General features: G+C 29.6%; 1 protein-coding gene across 4 annotated transcripts in view; it reads right to left on the bottom strand.

Moving 5' to 3' along the window:
* LOC107452001 (uncharacterized) overlaps positions 1–15,203 on the bottom strand; it is a 49,012-nt gene that overhangs the window by 28,752 nt on the left and 5,057 nt on the right. For all 4 annotated transcript variants that reach the window (XM_016068265.5, XM_016068266.4, XM_071180221.2 and 1 more), the window contains 3 exons: positions 14,566–14,685; positions 8,671–8,834; positions 1,215–4,368 (listed from right to left, as the gene is read on the bottom strand). In XM_016068265.5, coding sequence (XP_015923751.3) covers positions 1,215–4,368; positions 8,671–8,834; positions 14,566–14,685 — 3,438 coding nt within the window. The remainder of the gene's footprint in view (positions 1–1,214; positions 4,369–8,670; positions 8,835–14,565; positions 14,686–15,203) is intronic.

Below are 15,203 nucleotides of genomic sequence, written 5' to 3'. Positions count from 1 at the left end.
AAAAAACATAGTCAAGAAATGCTTCTGAGAAAAAGCAAATCAATTTCAAATTTATTTATCTTTTCAATTGCTGTTCTTTTGTTTTCACTTTTTTAAAATATATATTTTATATATTAAGTCTTCGAGTCTTAGACAGATATCAATGTTTCTCTGCTTTTTAACTCTTTTATTGTTTTGAGAAAAAACTTTTATAAACCTAAAATTTAACTAAAAGAATCCAATATTAAATAACAATTCAACAAAAATGATTATCAAATTTTTCTATTATTTCAGTTAAATACGGCAAGTTAATATATGACTTTGCTGAATCAAAAATTTGAAAAGAGCAATTATTAGAAATTTTATGGTTTCTCTGATTATGCTTTTAAATATAATAGAAGGGCTCCAAAGAAAAGAAAAGATTTTTGCACAGAGTACAAGAATTCCATAAAGATTCTGTACAAATATTATTGTGAAATAATATTTGTACAGAACCTTTATTTTGAATCTTTATTGTATCTTACTTGTACAGAATTTTATTATAAATGGAACCATTTGAAAAATTCTGATGAAGCACACAATAATTTTTAAAAGGACTACATTATTCCAATTAATATTTAGCATAAAATTTGCAGTCTGTAACAAAAAAAAAAAAAAAAAAAATGAAAACCTTTGAATTAAAATGGAAAGTAAGTGTTGGGAATCAGTATTACTAAGTATGTATCAGCAACAGAAGAAATAAATAGCAGAGAAATGGTCCATTATACTGGAAATCAAGGTACAAAAATTTTCTAAAATGATTCATTCATCTAAAATATTTAATTTTAGATTACATTTTCTAAAATTAAAAGAATGACTCATTGTTTGGCTGCAAAGGTGTTTTTCAGTATTTCATAAATTTCCATGCTAAATATTTTTAAGAAACAGCATTTTACTTAGCTCAGGTAAAAGTAGCAAATCATCAAAAAACATACAATATTTCAGGCTGAAAATATCTATTACTATCTATGCTACTATTTGGAAAATATTATAAAGCTTAAAAATAATAATTAAAAAACACATTAAAATGAAGTTTACTGTGGCACTTATTTCCACTATGACTCACTTTTTCTTGATCAACCCAATTAAGAATAAAAAGTTACAATGATTTAAAATACACAATTTTATATACAGCTGACAATAAATCAAATAAAAAAATATATATATATATAAAAAAAGAAATTAATAACACCTACTTGAAAATAAATCTTCTTTTATACATCCTACATTTGATGTTACCCCACTTGACTTAGTGCCAAGCGAATTAGTCAGTTTATCAACAACCATTGATTTAACCCTTTCAACTGCTGTTGATGAAGTGCTTTCAACTGCTAATGTAGTCCTTTCACTGGTTGATGTAGTCATTTCAACTGTCGGTGTAGTGTTTTCAATTGTTGGTGTAGTGCTTTCAACTGTTGGTGTAGTGTTTTCAACAGTTGAACTAGTACTTTCAACTGTTGGTGTGGCCTTTTCAATTGTTGGTGAATTCTTTTCAACAGTTGATACAGTCCTCTCAACAGTTGAAGCAGTTCTCTCAACAGTTGAAGCAGTTCTCTCAACTGCTGATGCAGTTCTCTCAACGGCTGATGCAGTTCTTTGAACAGTCGATGCAGTACTTTCGACAGTCGAAGTACCACACACCACAGATGATGCTACGTCTGATACCATTGAGCTAGCATTTGTCTGTATTGCTTGTGAAGCATCAACAGAAGCAACTTCAGTTTCAGAGACTGCCGGTACCTGCACTGGCAGAGGAGATTTGGAACCAGAAAAAGAGTGTATTGTAACACTTTCTCCAGTTGAACACGAAGTTAGTGTCATGACTTCCGACTTGCAGGAGTCTCTCGATGCAAGGCTAAAAATATTGGAAGTTTTATTCTGCGCTGCAGACTTATTAACTGCCGTACTAGAAAGATAAGTCTCGTACGAGGAAATACGACTTGAAGAAACTTTTTCACTCATTTCAACAATTCCTCCGCCAGACATGGACATATTTTTAACATTTTGATTCCAAACCTCCTCTTTCACTTTTTTAACATCTTTATTGGAACTTCGAATTCTTTTATCCAATAACTCAGAGGTGCGACCAGTGGCAGAGGGAGGACCAGCAGAAACATCCCCAGTTCTGGCAGTTCTCGGTGATCGAATTTTCTTCTGGCTCACTTTAGAAGGCATATCACCAGATGATTGATCCTCTTTGCTCAACGAATACCTGGACTTAGAATCGTCTTTCCTAGGACTTACAACAACCGCAGCATTAGGACCACGTAGTGAGATATGTAGAGGAGGCACACGAGGTTCGGTAACGGCAGAAGGTGAATTCTTTTTAAAACCAGGAATACTTACAACAGCAACATCAATTTTGGGATTATATTGTGGATTCGATTCTTTACGTTTTTCTTTCACTTCACTTTCTTTTGATTCCCTCAAAGTTTTGGGATCTAATTTTAGTCTTAATTTAATTTTTTCACCAGATATAGATGATGCAACACTTGCAGTAGAAATATCTATTTTAGAAGTTTCGCTTTTCCTTGAATCTTTACCAGAATCAGTAGCTAAACCTTCAGATGAAGATTGAGATACATCAGTTATAGATTTGCTAATACCAGAATCAGTATCAGATGAGAGGTTAGTGTCTTTACCACCATCAGAGAGACTCCTTTCAGAATGACTCTTCTCAGAAACATCATTTTCAAAATCTGGAAAAGGAGGAAGAGATTCTATTGATTCTTCCTCCTCCTCTTCATCACTTGGCATTGGTTCAAGTTGTCCAGTAAATGGATTGATCAAATGTTTTGTTTTTCCATCAGATGAAGATGGAGGTGAAGGGAAAGGATTTGAATCTGGAGTTGAAGTACTCGGAGTAGAAGGGGCACTAGTTCGATCAGTTTTCATAAACGTAACATCTTTATTTGGTTTCTCGAGGGCTTTACTTAAAGATGTTTCCCTCGATTGAAACAGAGGTCGCATCTGACTTAAGGGCATGGAACGTGGAGCAGACATTGCATACGATTGTAAACTTCCTGATGCAGGTCTTGCTATTTGAGGAGCTCCAACTGGAATATGTGTATGGAGAGGAAGATTACCCGTGTGCACTTGAGGCTGACCTTGTGCCTGAGGATGAATGTTTGGCACTGTCCGTGGTCCTTGAGTTTGCCGAAAGGCAGATATATTTTGGGGTCCGAGTGATCTAGTTGTCGACACCATAGGTTGCCCTTGAACTTGAGGCTGTAAAGATATTCCCTGTTGATGAGTTTGTGGTTTAATGTTCGAGACAGGTGGTTGACCTTGGGCCAAAGGATGAATATTTGCTACTTGAGAACTTGAAATGCTTAAATTATTATTTATAGGCACATTAAGGGATTGATTAAGAACACTTAAAGGATCAAATCCTCCAGGTGATCTAGACCCTATGTGAGATTGATAAGAAGGTGGTGAAGGAGAAGCAGAATAACCAGTGTTTCCATCTTCTAAAATCTTTTCTTTAGACTTGCGAGGTTTTCTTTTTCGTTTTGGTTGTTGATTAGCAGCATCTGCAGGAGGCGGCATTAATTTATTGTTTTGTGGCAAATTTGATGTTTCACTTTGAAGTAAATTAACAAGAAGAGGACTTGATAGAGCCACATTTGCTCTCGAAGTGGATGCTATAGCGTTAGGTGGAGGCGCTCTAGTAACTACATTATTAAAAGCTGAATTTGTTATAGTTCTGGGCACTTTCTGTAAATTTGAGTTAGAAACTTTAGAAGACACTGAAGAAGTTGCAGTTATAGCACTACAAGTAGAATTTAAGATAGAATTTGATATTTGTACAGCTGTAGAGGAAAATGAAAGTCGAGGATTGCCTGCTTGAACATGAAGAACGGGTTGATACTGTGGGCTTGCAGAATTATTTTTGGTATTCATAGCATGAGTCATACTAGCAAAAGGGAATGGGCCAAAACTAGTGGGAGGCTTAACAGAAACATTTGGAGATATACGTGATGAACTGGGCATAGTAGCACTTGTTGTGGTGACAAGTGCAGAAGGAGGAAAAGGAATAGGTTCAGTACTTGATGGGGCTATGACATTAGGTGAACGGAAACTTATAGATGATTCTGGTTTAGGTGATGTTTTCTCAAGTCTAGTTAACGAGCTCACAGCAGAAGAAGTAGACGCGGTTCCTCCAACAATATGTCCAAGGAACTGACTAATATTCTTATGAGCTGGTTCAGCCATACTTGGACCAGGCACAGCCTCAGCATTAGGTATATTAAATGAAACACTTGCAACATCTCCCTGCTCATCAGAAGTTTTTCTAAGTACAATTTCTTGCGGTTCACTATATTGGCTAGATAGAGTTAATGTAATAACCTGAAACAAAAATACACATTTATAAGAATACAATACGTCTAGTTAAAGTAATTACAAAATTTAAAAATCAATAAACATAGTATTTTAACTAGTACTAAATTGGAAGAAGCTAGGTGTAGAAAGGAATCAAGGTCATTTCAAATGCTTTTAAATCTTAATTATAATGCTGAGGAAATATCACTGGATAACAATCAAGCAAAGTTTTCAAATGTTGTGTAATTTTTTGTATTTTTTATTTTTTGCATTAACACATTTAAAATTATTCTTAAAAAAAAAACAATACTAAGTTATTCTTTAGCTTTTTTAATTGTAAGTAACTAAATAATTTTTAAGCAACAAATTTACTTACAATTTATTAAAATTACAGGATGTTCAAAAAAGAACTATTTAACGAGAATTATTTTATTGTTGTTTAATTTAAAAAAGAACTAAGTCACTGAATATTCATTATTCTAAATCCTAATTTGGCAGAGGGTCAAGGGTTTCAATCACATTTTAAAAAAAACTCATTTAAATTTTATCAGCATTACTTAAATCTAAAACGGGCAACCAACCTGCGACGTAACCCATTTTCTTCCCAGCCCAAAATGACTTCTGGCAGGAGAGAAAAACAGTTTTTATATTCTTTTGATCATGAAATGATATCCTTTACCGAATGCTTATGAGGGTCACTTAGAGAGAAATTTCAAAATATTTAGGAGATAATCTGTTTTTTTTTTTCCAATAGAAAGTTATACCTATTACTCATATTTTAAAGCTAGATGAAAAAATTTAAATAAGGCCAGGGCAGAGTGGATAAGACTATTTGACATATTTTTAAAGAGATTCTGAGAACTGTGTACAAAAAATCTGTGCATGAATCTTTCAAGAGTAAAATTATTTAAAAAAATTTAAAATAAGCTTAGATAATATCCCTATATATTGACCACAAAATAATAAGATGCAAATATTTTTTAAAGCAACAAAAGGATTAAGTGATTAAAATATACATCTGAAATGCATTAGGTGACTTTTCTATATCTTGTATTTACTTTATCATTTGTATATAAGGGATTTTTCTTTTCTTGTCAGTACCAAAAAATATGCAAGATTTTAAAGCTTAAAAGCTACCTTTGCTGTGAATTTTATAAAATATTTCTGCTATTATTTTTCTAATTATTATCTTTTATTTTTTTAAGTGCAATTTATTTAACATGATGCTGAAAATTCATCAAATCACTTAACATTCATTCCCTATAAATCAATTATAACACAAATTATAAAAATTTACATTCAAATATGTATACATTAAGCTTCTTAGAATAACTAGTAAAAGATTCAATAACTTAAAAAATTTAGAAAGACAATGCTTGATAGTAAACATAACAGTATTACATAAAAGCTGAATTTTGCATTAAAAAAATATATATATCACTTAAATCAAGGATTCTATTTTTATAAAAAATTATGATTTTTTTTCCACATCCTATTATTTTGTGAATTTCAAAGTTAACATTTAATACTCCTATTACAAAAATTATTTTCAGTTTAACAATCAAATAAATTTAAACCAGTAATAAAATACAGTCAAACTTCTAAATACGGAACACATTTAAAACTCTAACAAAAGAGATATTTAAAATATCAGACATATGTATAAGTTTAAACATCAAATATTTTATTGTTACTTGAAATTTAAAGCGCTGCTTTTTTTACAATTTGCAGAAATTTTTGTCTCATCCACATTAAATCAAACCTCATTCATATTCAAATTTTTAAAAATTTAAACATGAATAATTTGGTATTAATTAATCTTTAGTTATCATTTGCAGAAAGTTAAGTGTTCAATGTTCGAAACATTTTAGAGAATTTTACCAAAATATGAAAAAATAAATAAATAAAGATAATTTTTTAATTAAAATTTCAAAAAAAAAAAATTACAGTTCTTTTTTTAAAACAATTTTTAGGAATTCCACAATACATTTTGAAAATGTTACTTCTCATAGCAAAAATGAACAATTGTCATTTGCTTTTAATACTTTGGCCAAGGGATGCCAGAGGTATCCAGGGAGCTGAATGTACCTAGCCGATCTGGCCAGTTGGCTAGATATTGGACAGTGGCTCATTATGACTATCTGACAGTAACATCTAGCCCAAAATTCAATATTGAAGAAAAATGTGTAAATAACATTATAAATGGAATTATTTTTAATAAATAACTTAAAGTTATACTAAAATTTGTTTTTCTTAAACCTACTGGTGGTTTAACAAATGAAAAAAATTGGAAGAATGTATCTCTCCAATACACTATTTCCCTTTCTAATACAGTGAAACCTCCAGAAAAGACCAACTCTATTTACAACCACTTTTAGGAAGCACAAAATTTTTTCCATAGACTTTGTGTTGAAGAAAACCTTTAGGAGAGACCATTAACCATTCTCCCAAGGACCGGGAAAACATCTGCACCAAATAAGGAAACATGAACAAATATGAAAAGAGAAAATTTAATAAAAGAAATAAGCAAATTAAAATATTTGTGTGTGACTCTCACTTAGAAAGATTTTTTTGACAATACAACTTCATGTTGCAGTCAGAGTGGACAAAAAACAATGATTTACTTTTAGAGTTGAAAGTTAAATTTGAACCCCGTGGCAGAAACACGGCGACACAGCGACATTGTCGCAGAAAGCGACTGAGTTCTTGCAGAAAGATTTTTTTTTATTTGGGAAATAAAAATTTTTTGGTTTGCCACAAACAAAAGTTCTCAAAATAAATTCTGCAGAAACAGAAGCTGTTTTACCAACAAAAAAAAAATCATTTTCTTCAGAAACAAAAAAATTCTGCAGAAGCAATAATGGTTCAAACTTTTTTTCTTACAGAATTGTTTTAAATATTTTTTTTTCTAGCGTACCGAGGAAGGAGAAAGCGCTCGTAATTCTCCGTTAATCTCCAACACAAACTGTTACTGGTTAAAAAGGGGAGAATTTCCCCCCCCCCTTTATTAAGCTATTTTTGGAAATTTGCCAACTTCGGTCTCTATCGCTGGCGCAGTAATTTGCTTTGTGTTTTTTTATGAGAACAGAGCATTTTATACGCATGCGAAAAAAATCGCATCCAATGAATATGGCTCTAATACCGATGTTTCAGTACTGATAAAGACTATTTCGTTTCGAGATGTTGAATAGACTTGAGCATATTGAGTCGGAAACTGCTTCTGCATACTTCGTGTGGAATCAGTGCTATATATTTACACAATACAGTGCGAAATCACAAGCGCTGTGTATTTTTTTCGTTCTGAACTTAATCTGATCACGAAAAAAGTTTTATTTACCTCCTTTTTTTAAAAAAAAAATCTTTCAATAAGTCAGTACAATATTAATCGAATCTAATTAATTAGGTAAAATTAATTAGATGTAGAAAAAATTGAAGCAAATATTGCTTTAATTTTTTTGCTTTTAGAATTCGGTTATAGTCAATACTATTTTATTATTTTGATTACTCAACTTCAATATTAATTTTTTCACCTGATTTGTTTCTGTACCTGATATAAATACTATAGTGAAACATTACATCATACTGTTTTAAACTGATACTTCAAATTCAGTTATCTTGTTTTATAAATTTAAATTGTCCATTCTTAGCTATTTCTATAAGTTCTATCTTATTACAGGTTCTGGGTAATCTTTATTTATGCTCTAGTAAGCATTTTTGTCTTCAGATCTATACATTTATAACTTTTCGTTATTATCGAAGATTATACAAATTTATACTTAAACAATTTAAACTTATTAAGAAATGTAAACTTATATTATGAAATTACAGTTTTATTCTATGCATGTAGACTTATTTTATAAACACGAATTTCATTTATTATTATAAATTCATTACACATACATTTATAAGGATAAAAATATCTTGCAGAAAGATATTGGTTCTAATTAGGTTTGTCGCAGAAAGTCAGAAAAAATTCTGCCACAGGGAATTTGAAAAAAAAGTTATTTTAGAAAAAACAAACACCTCAAACAAAGAAACCTTTTCTCACCTTTTAAAACTAACTATTTTTTAGAATATAAAATTAAATGCAAACTTAAACAAAAAACATAGTTGTTTATTTACTTAAAATAACTTTATCATTCATGATAGGTAAACTTCTTTTTACACATAATTATATCAATTGAGATCATTTTCATAGACGCTTAATTTTATTCATCGATCCGTCTTTTCGTTTCAATAGTGAACTTGTCAATAACTTTTTTTTAATTATTTGATTCTAAATACTGCTTCAAGTGAATGAAATGACAGTTATTTTTCTCTTTTACTTACTTGGTCTCCTTCAATTTGAACTGAAAGAATGCCAAGTTCCCTCAATACTCTATCACCTCTTTCAGCAAGTTGTCTCAGTCGCTGAGCAGCTTCTAAGGGGATGTTGAATGTTACTCGCACACTATTCCACGGCTCAACTTTAGTTACTTTGATGGGGTTTTCCTCTGGAAAGGGTTTAAAAAATAAGAAAAATTAGAAAATAAAATCTGTACAGTGATAAAGAAAAACTGTACTATACTTTCAGATACAGTGATAAAGAAAAACTACTGTATTTTCAGGCACAGTGATAAGAAAGAAAAAAAAAAACATTTTTAATAAAAAATTACTAATAAGTGCATAAGTAGTTGCTGCAATATAAAAAAGATTTCATTAATTCATTTCAGATTGCGTTGTTAATAAAATAGTGAGATCCGTAGAAACGGAGCTCACTATTTTATTTTTTAACAAAACAATCAATGTCTTGTTAAAACTGTAACAACTGTCAACTAATAAATATTTCAGGGAATCAATGGCTTGATTTTTGAAGTCAATATGAAATAGCTATATTTTTTATGTTTTTCTTTATTTGTTGTTAAATGTTTCTTAAGTTTGCAAAAAGAAGATTGAAGGTGCAAATTAATTTGATGCAGAAAAAAAAACAAATCTGAAATTTTGCTGCGTATATTACTCTTTATAATGAATACCCTTTATATTTTGATTGACAAAAGATGAAATAATTTAACCATATACTTATTTTTAAATTCTGTACTTGGCTATAAAGGATTTCTGTAAGTTCATCTTCTGAAGTAGAATAATTTTGAAACAGCTTTTCAATAAGTCTTAAAATAAAAGTGCAGACATTATTTTTACCTTAGTCTTTATCAGAGAATATTGCAAATGAAGAGCAAATACCGTCTAAGGAAACAGCTGCGGGGAATAATTGAACAGAAACTCGATAGCATAATGCTGATTGAACTTCATTTTGATATTCACAAGAATATGCCATTGCAAAGTCAACTTGAACTACCTGGATTTTACTACTAAATATGTTCTTTTGGAAAGCATCAGCTTGGATTCTTGTAACCCTTATGTATTATTCAAAGTTAGCCCAATTTTTAAGAGTACATTTGCTATCTTATTTTTTTATTACGTGACAATTGGCATCTTTTTTCCCTCGTTACAAAACTACAATAGAAGATGGCTAGAAAACTAGAACAAACAATGAGCCATTTTTACAAATATTACATGCACCCTTCCAACAATTAGAAACAAGATTTTTTTACATGATTTACGTAAATACTTTTACCATCACCATGTATTGTCATAAACCTTATTTTAGCCTTTCAATAAAAGAATATAATTTTCATGATATTTGCATTTGCATTGATTCTAAGTGGTATCTTACAATAGCAATAAATTTTTTGGTCGCAAAGCACAAAATCTTGAAAACGAAACTGAAAGTTCAGGATGTAACTGACAAAAAGCAGCATACACTTCTCTTTGAAACATGGTTAGATAGTTCCTACGTTATATTATCAGTTTTTTCTCTTGTTAATCCAGACAATCAAGCCTTTCAATCCAAGCATAGTATAAAGTTTATACTATGCTTGGATGAATTTTTCTACATAAGTGACATTGCTTATACTATAAACAATGTCATTTATGTAGAAAAATTCATTTATCAGTAATTTAAGTTCATATGAAATGCTTAGCAATGAATGTTTTATATCATTATCAATATGTTTTGAAAGTTCAAGTCTCATTTGCTTTGCTAACACAGATATTACAGCAATTTTCTTTCCTGGCATAATAGCTATACTTTTAAATGATTTGCGAACTGCTTTCCTTCATGACTGAAGTCTTGAATAGAGCTGACTTAAAAAGCTGTTTTAAAATTCAATATGCTGACATCAATATTTAACTTATGTCCCTCTTCTATTCTTTCATCTATCATTTTGCATTTGCATTTTTGTACCTGTTTTGCAACTTTGACCCCATGCTGCATCTTCTCAAGAACACAAATTTTATTTACTTTCTCTTTCTGTAGGAATTTTTTTATTTCCTTGCCTTTGAAATGCAGGATCTGGTGTTTTTTCTTCTTTTTTTCTCCAACTTTTTATTCTTTTTGCTCCAGATAATGACACTGTTTAAGACTTATCCATATTGACATATCCAGTTGAAATATTCCACTCAAACATAAACATAAAACAAATAGAAGTTTGGGAAAACAATCAAATCCTATCAATTTCAAAATTATCTTCTTATTATGCTGCTATTTTATTAATGCTTCTACCGACCAGATTTTATAAAAAGCCAGAATCTTACAATTCTTTATTTGTAGCTTTGGCATTTAAATTGTGCAGCGGTTATGGAAAATGTACGGACATGATTTAAATTTTTCATTTTGAAAAAAAATAAATAAATAAATAAAGTGTATAAGTGCTTCTAACATACGTAACAGTAACACATGCAACTTTTTGTTATGTGTGTTACCTTGAATAAAATTAATTTTTAAATATTAACTATTGGTAGTTTCAATTAAAGAATTTCTTTCTTTGAATATCTTGCCTTACTTTATAAAACAAAAACTTTAAAATTTTCTATCTTACTAAAGTATTGATGGAGAAAAATTTAAAATTATGTTAAAAATTATATAGCAGGGAAAGTAGATTATCTTGATTAATCAATTTTAATCACAGATGTAAAAAAAAATGTAGGCCAAATTAAAAGAATATATAAAACAAAGATAAAAGGATAAAATAGTTATATATAATACTAAAAACTATTTTATTGCTCTTCAATATTGTCAGAACTCCATTAGAATAGAATATAACAAAGTAGAAAACCTATGTTAAAATTCAGCATGTTCCACCCTTTGTTAGAATTCAACTGAAATTTTTTTATAATTTTAAAAAACATCTAAACTATTAGAAAATGTACATTTTCTACATTTCAATTTTTTTTTTCATTTTTGATTTTATGATAACTTTGAATATTTAGTGACTCTGGATCACTCTTTGTGGAATTGCCCTTATACATAAATAACAAGAAAAATATTAAGTTGTGTAGTTCATCTTTTTACACAAACTGAACAATTATTAAACCAGTGTTTCTCAACTTTTTTTGTGCCATGCCTCACCTAAGTTTTTCTAAAATTCTTATGCTCCCCTATGTAACACATAGATAATTTTTAATATTAAAAAATTTAATTGTTCACTTAAGAAACTTAAATGATAGGTTTTAGGAAGACAGTTAACTGAACACTAGTTAACGAAACACAGTAGGTAAATTTTCAAAACATATAATGAAAAACTAAAATTCAAATAGTTTTAATAAAGATTTTTCTATAATAATAATTTAATATTTTAATTTAGTGAGATCCTTGCAGCACAGAGATTTTATGTTAGGTTCCAATTTGGTTAGCTTCAGTCTCAAGTATCCCCGTTGTGTTATATCCAGACGATTTCTTTTTTTAACAGTAAATCATTTACAGCACTAAATCCAAATTCAGCTAAATATGAAGATGGAAACGGTAGCAATAGTTTTCTTGCACATTTGGATATTTGATTTCTGTTTCCTCACATAACTATGCCATCACTCCCTTTATATTAAATAAAGTTTTAACTGACTCATCATTTTGAATTTCTGTGAGTTCTTCTTGATACTGCATATTTGATATATCAGACAAATCCACTAACTTTGGTTGCATCATCCATGCTAGAAAATCAATTTGTTTTAAATCAGAGAATCTTTCTTTTAAATCAGTCGATAGAATTTTCAGATGATCGACAATAACAAGTAAAGCGGTATAATTTACTTCACATTTTTGGAGCCAATGAAACTGTTCAAAGTTTTATACATATCTGACATTACTAAATAAAGGTAATGAGAACAAATATCTTCGCTTTTGCACCAACAAGAGTTTTATTTGTTCCTTGAAGTTGCTTATTTAATATATTTAGTTTTTCAAAGATATCGGCTGAATAACTCACAAATGCTTTATCATAGACTGTTAACAGATACTTCATTATAGGTTTGTCACTTAAAAAATCACTAAGAATATCAAACAGTTCCATAAATCTTTTCAAGCAGTTCCCTTTAGAGAGCCATCTTACTTCAGTATGAAGTAAAAGTCTCACATGGTCTGCATTTTGTTCTTCACAAAATAGCTTGAAGAGAAAGCTCACATTTGGCATTAGCTTTAATATCATTGATGCACTTTATTACTGAATGTAGTATTTCATTTAGAACAGGCAAGATGTTTCTAGCTAAAAAGTTTTCCCTATGAATAACACAATGCACGAGAATCATTTCTAGATTCTCATCTTTCATCAATTTTAGGCAGCCATTTCTCTTAGGAGCACCATCTGCAGCACAAGATGTTATGTATTTATTGGTATATTATTGACATCTATGTACTTTTTTAGCTTATTATATATATCAATGGAGGTAGTGGTGCTTTCTAATCTTTTACAGAACAACATTTCTTCAGCAAAATGCCCTTTATCAATAAATCTTACGTAAGTCATCAATACTGCCACGCTGTTTATCAAAGTTGATTCATCCATTTCCACTGAGAATTTTCTTGTTTTCATATTTTCAACACGTTGTTTTTCAATATCTTCACTCATTTCGTCTATTCTTCTGCTAACAGTATTGTTACTGAGTGGCATAGCTTTTACAGCTTTGTCATCTTTTTCAAGAACAGTTTTAAGAGATGCTGATATTGACGTTTTTTTAAAATTCTCTCCTGTAGTATGATTTTTTCCAGATTTAGCGATGAATAAAAAAAAAAAAAATTATAACTAGCCTCAAGAATACGATTATGAGTTGAAGTGTGAGCAGTAAATAGAGACTTTACTGTTGTCATCTTTTCAAAATTTTTCTTTAAAGTTTGAAAGTCCAAGCGGAGTCTGCTGCAGGGAGGTTAACTTGACGACACCAAAAACCCAGTTGATATTCTGGTCTCGTCAAAAGAATTTATAATATTTATTGGTTGCAATTATTTAAGAATTTGATTTTTTCTTTCAATTTTGGCACCGAAATCTAGCATAGCATTTAAATGGCCCGGAGCAAAATGGTTAAACTCGCGTCGAGTCCATTTTAGAATTGCCCCCCTTAACAAGCAAACTCCCCCCCCCCCCACAGTGGGGCATGGGCCCCACGTTCGGAAACACTGTATTAAACAGTTGAATGTAATGAATAATTGTTATTTCTTAACTAAAATTTAAGCTCTTTAAAAAAAAATTCTTATGGAAACAATACAACTTATTATTATTTTGATTAAATAGATTTTGCATTTTTTATTTATTTCATTACGTAAAGCACTTAAAAATATCAGTTATTAGGCAATTTATTTGCAGATAAAAAAAAAACATATTACAACGTATATAATGCTTATGCATCTTTCATAATTATGTTCTTTAGGGATGATTAAACAAGTCACTGGAAATATTTTTTTTTACATAAAGACAGGGTTTGAATACAATTTGCTTATATTCAGTATGATTTTTGGTACAACTGTTAGGTAAAAATTCAATTTTATTCTAACAAAATAGATTAACCTATTACAAGTAATCTCAATATGTTTGGACACAAGAATGTCTAAATGTCATTCAAAGTAAAAAAGATAAGAGCAATAAACAAGCGTCTGCAAACACCACGTAAAATTTTAATAATAAAGCAAACAAATACATGAAAAACACATATAATATATATATAACAGAAATAGAGTCGAATCTAGTATCTGGAGAAATACTCCTTTCATCTCTATTTAAAATTATAATACACAAAAAGTAAAATGGATAAAAAAGAAAAATCAACATCATTACCAAGTTAAATCAGAAAAATAGAGAGTATTATAATAGAAGATAAAGGGTTTTTCTTTTCATATATAAAATATAAATGATTTCATACCATCAGAGATGAGGTTTTGCAACTTGCTAACAAGTTTCTGGAGTTTGAAAGGGAATGTGGGGTCTTTAATATCTCCCTCACATGTGAGGACTGTAATTGCTAAGTCCTCCCCTTCCATATCTAAAAAATTAAAAGAAAAAAACATTAAAAATATATAATGTTATAATTGTACTATTCTGATCATTTGTAATATTTAATTTGTAAAATATGAGTATTCACTTACATAACAATAATTTTTTTCTCATTCTTATCGAGAATATTATTTTCAAATTTATTATTATTCTATACTTACAAAAAGAAATGAATAAGATTTTTTTTTTTTTTTACAAACTTATGCTATTATAGATATTTTAGAAATTTTTAAACCAAAATTGTGTTCGTATTTTAACAAGGAGATATGATTTTAAAGAAGCACATCACACAGTAAGTTTTATGTTTGAATACTTTCAAGAGACTTTTATAATGATATATACAATATATTTTTCTAAAATTTAGTTAATATTAAAATTTGAAACATTATAGTGCTAACATAGTACAAAGTAAAACTTTAAAATTTATTTTCATGAAAAGTCATTTTTGAAATATTCTAAAAAATGTTTTGCAGATCTAAATTCTTATAATCAATTATTTTACTATTC

Source organism: Parasteatoda tepidariorum, chromosome 1 (assembly GCF_982258835.1).
Source record: "Parasteatoda tepidariorum strain Cologne lab strain chromosome 1, Ptep-v5.0, whole genome shotgun sequence".
Classification (NCBI taxonomy): domain Eukaryota; kingdom Metazoa; phylum Arthropoda; class Arachnida; order Araneae; family Theridiidae; genus Parasteatoda; species Parasteatoda tepidariorum.
The sequence above is the reverse complement of the archived record's forward strand: the minus strand, read 5'-3'. Positions and strand labels throughout refer to the sequence as shown.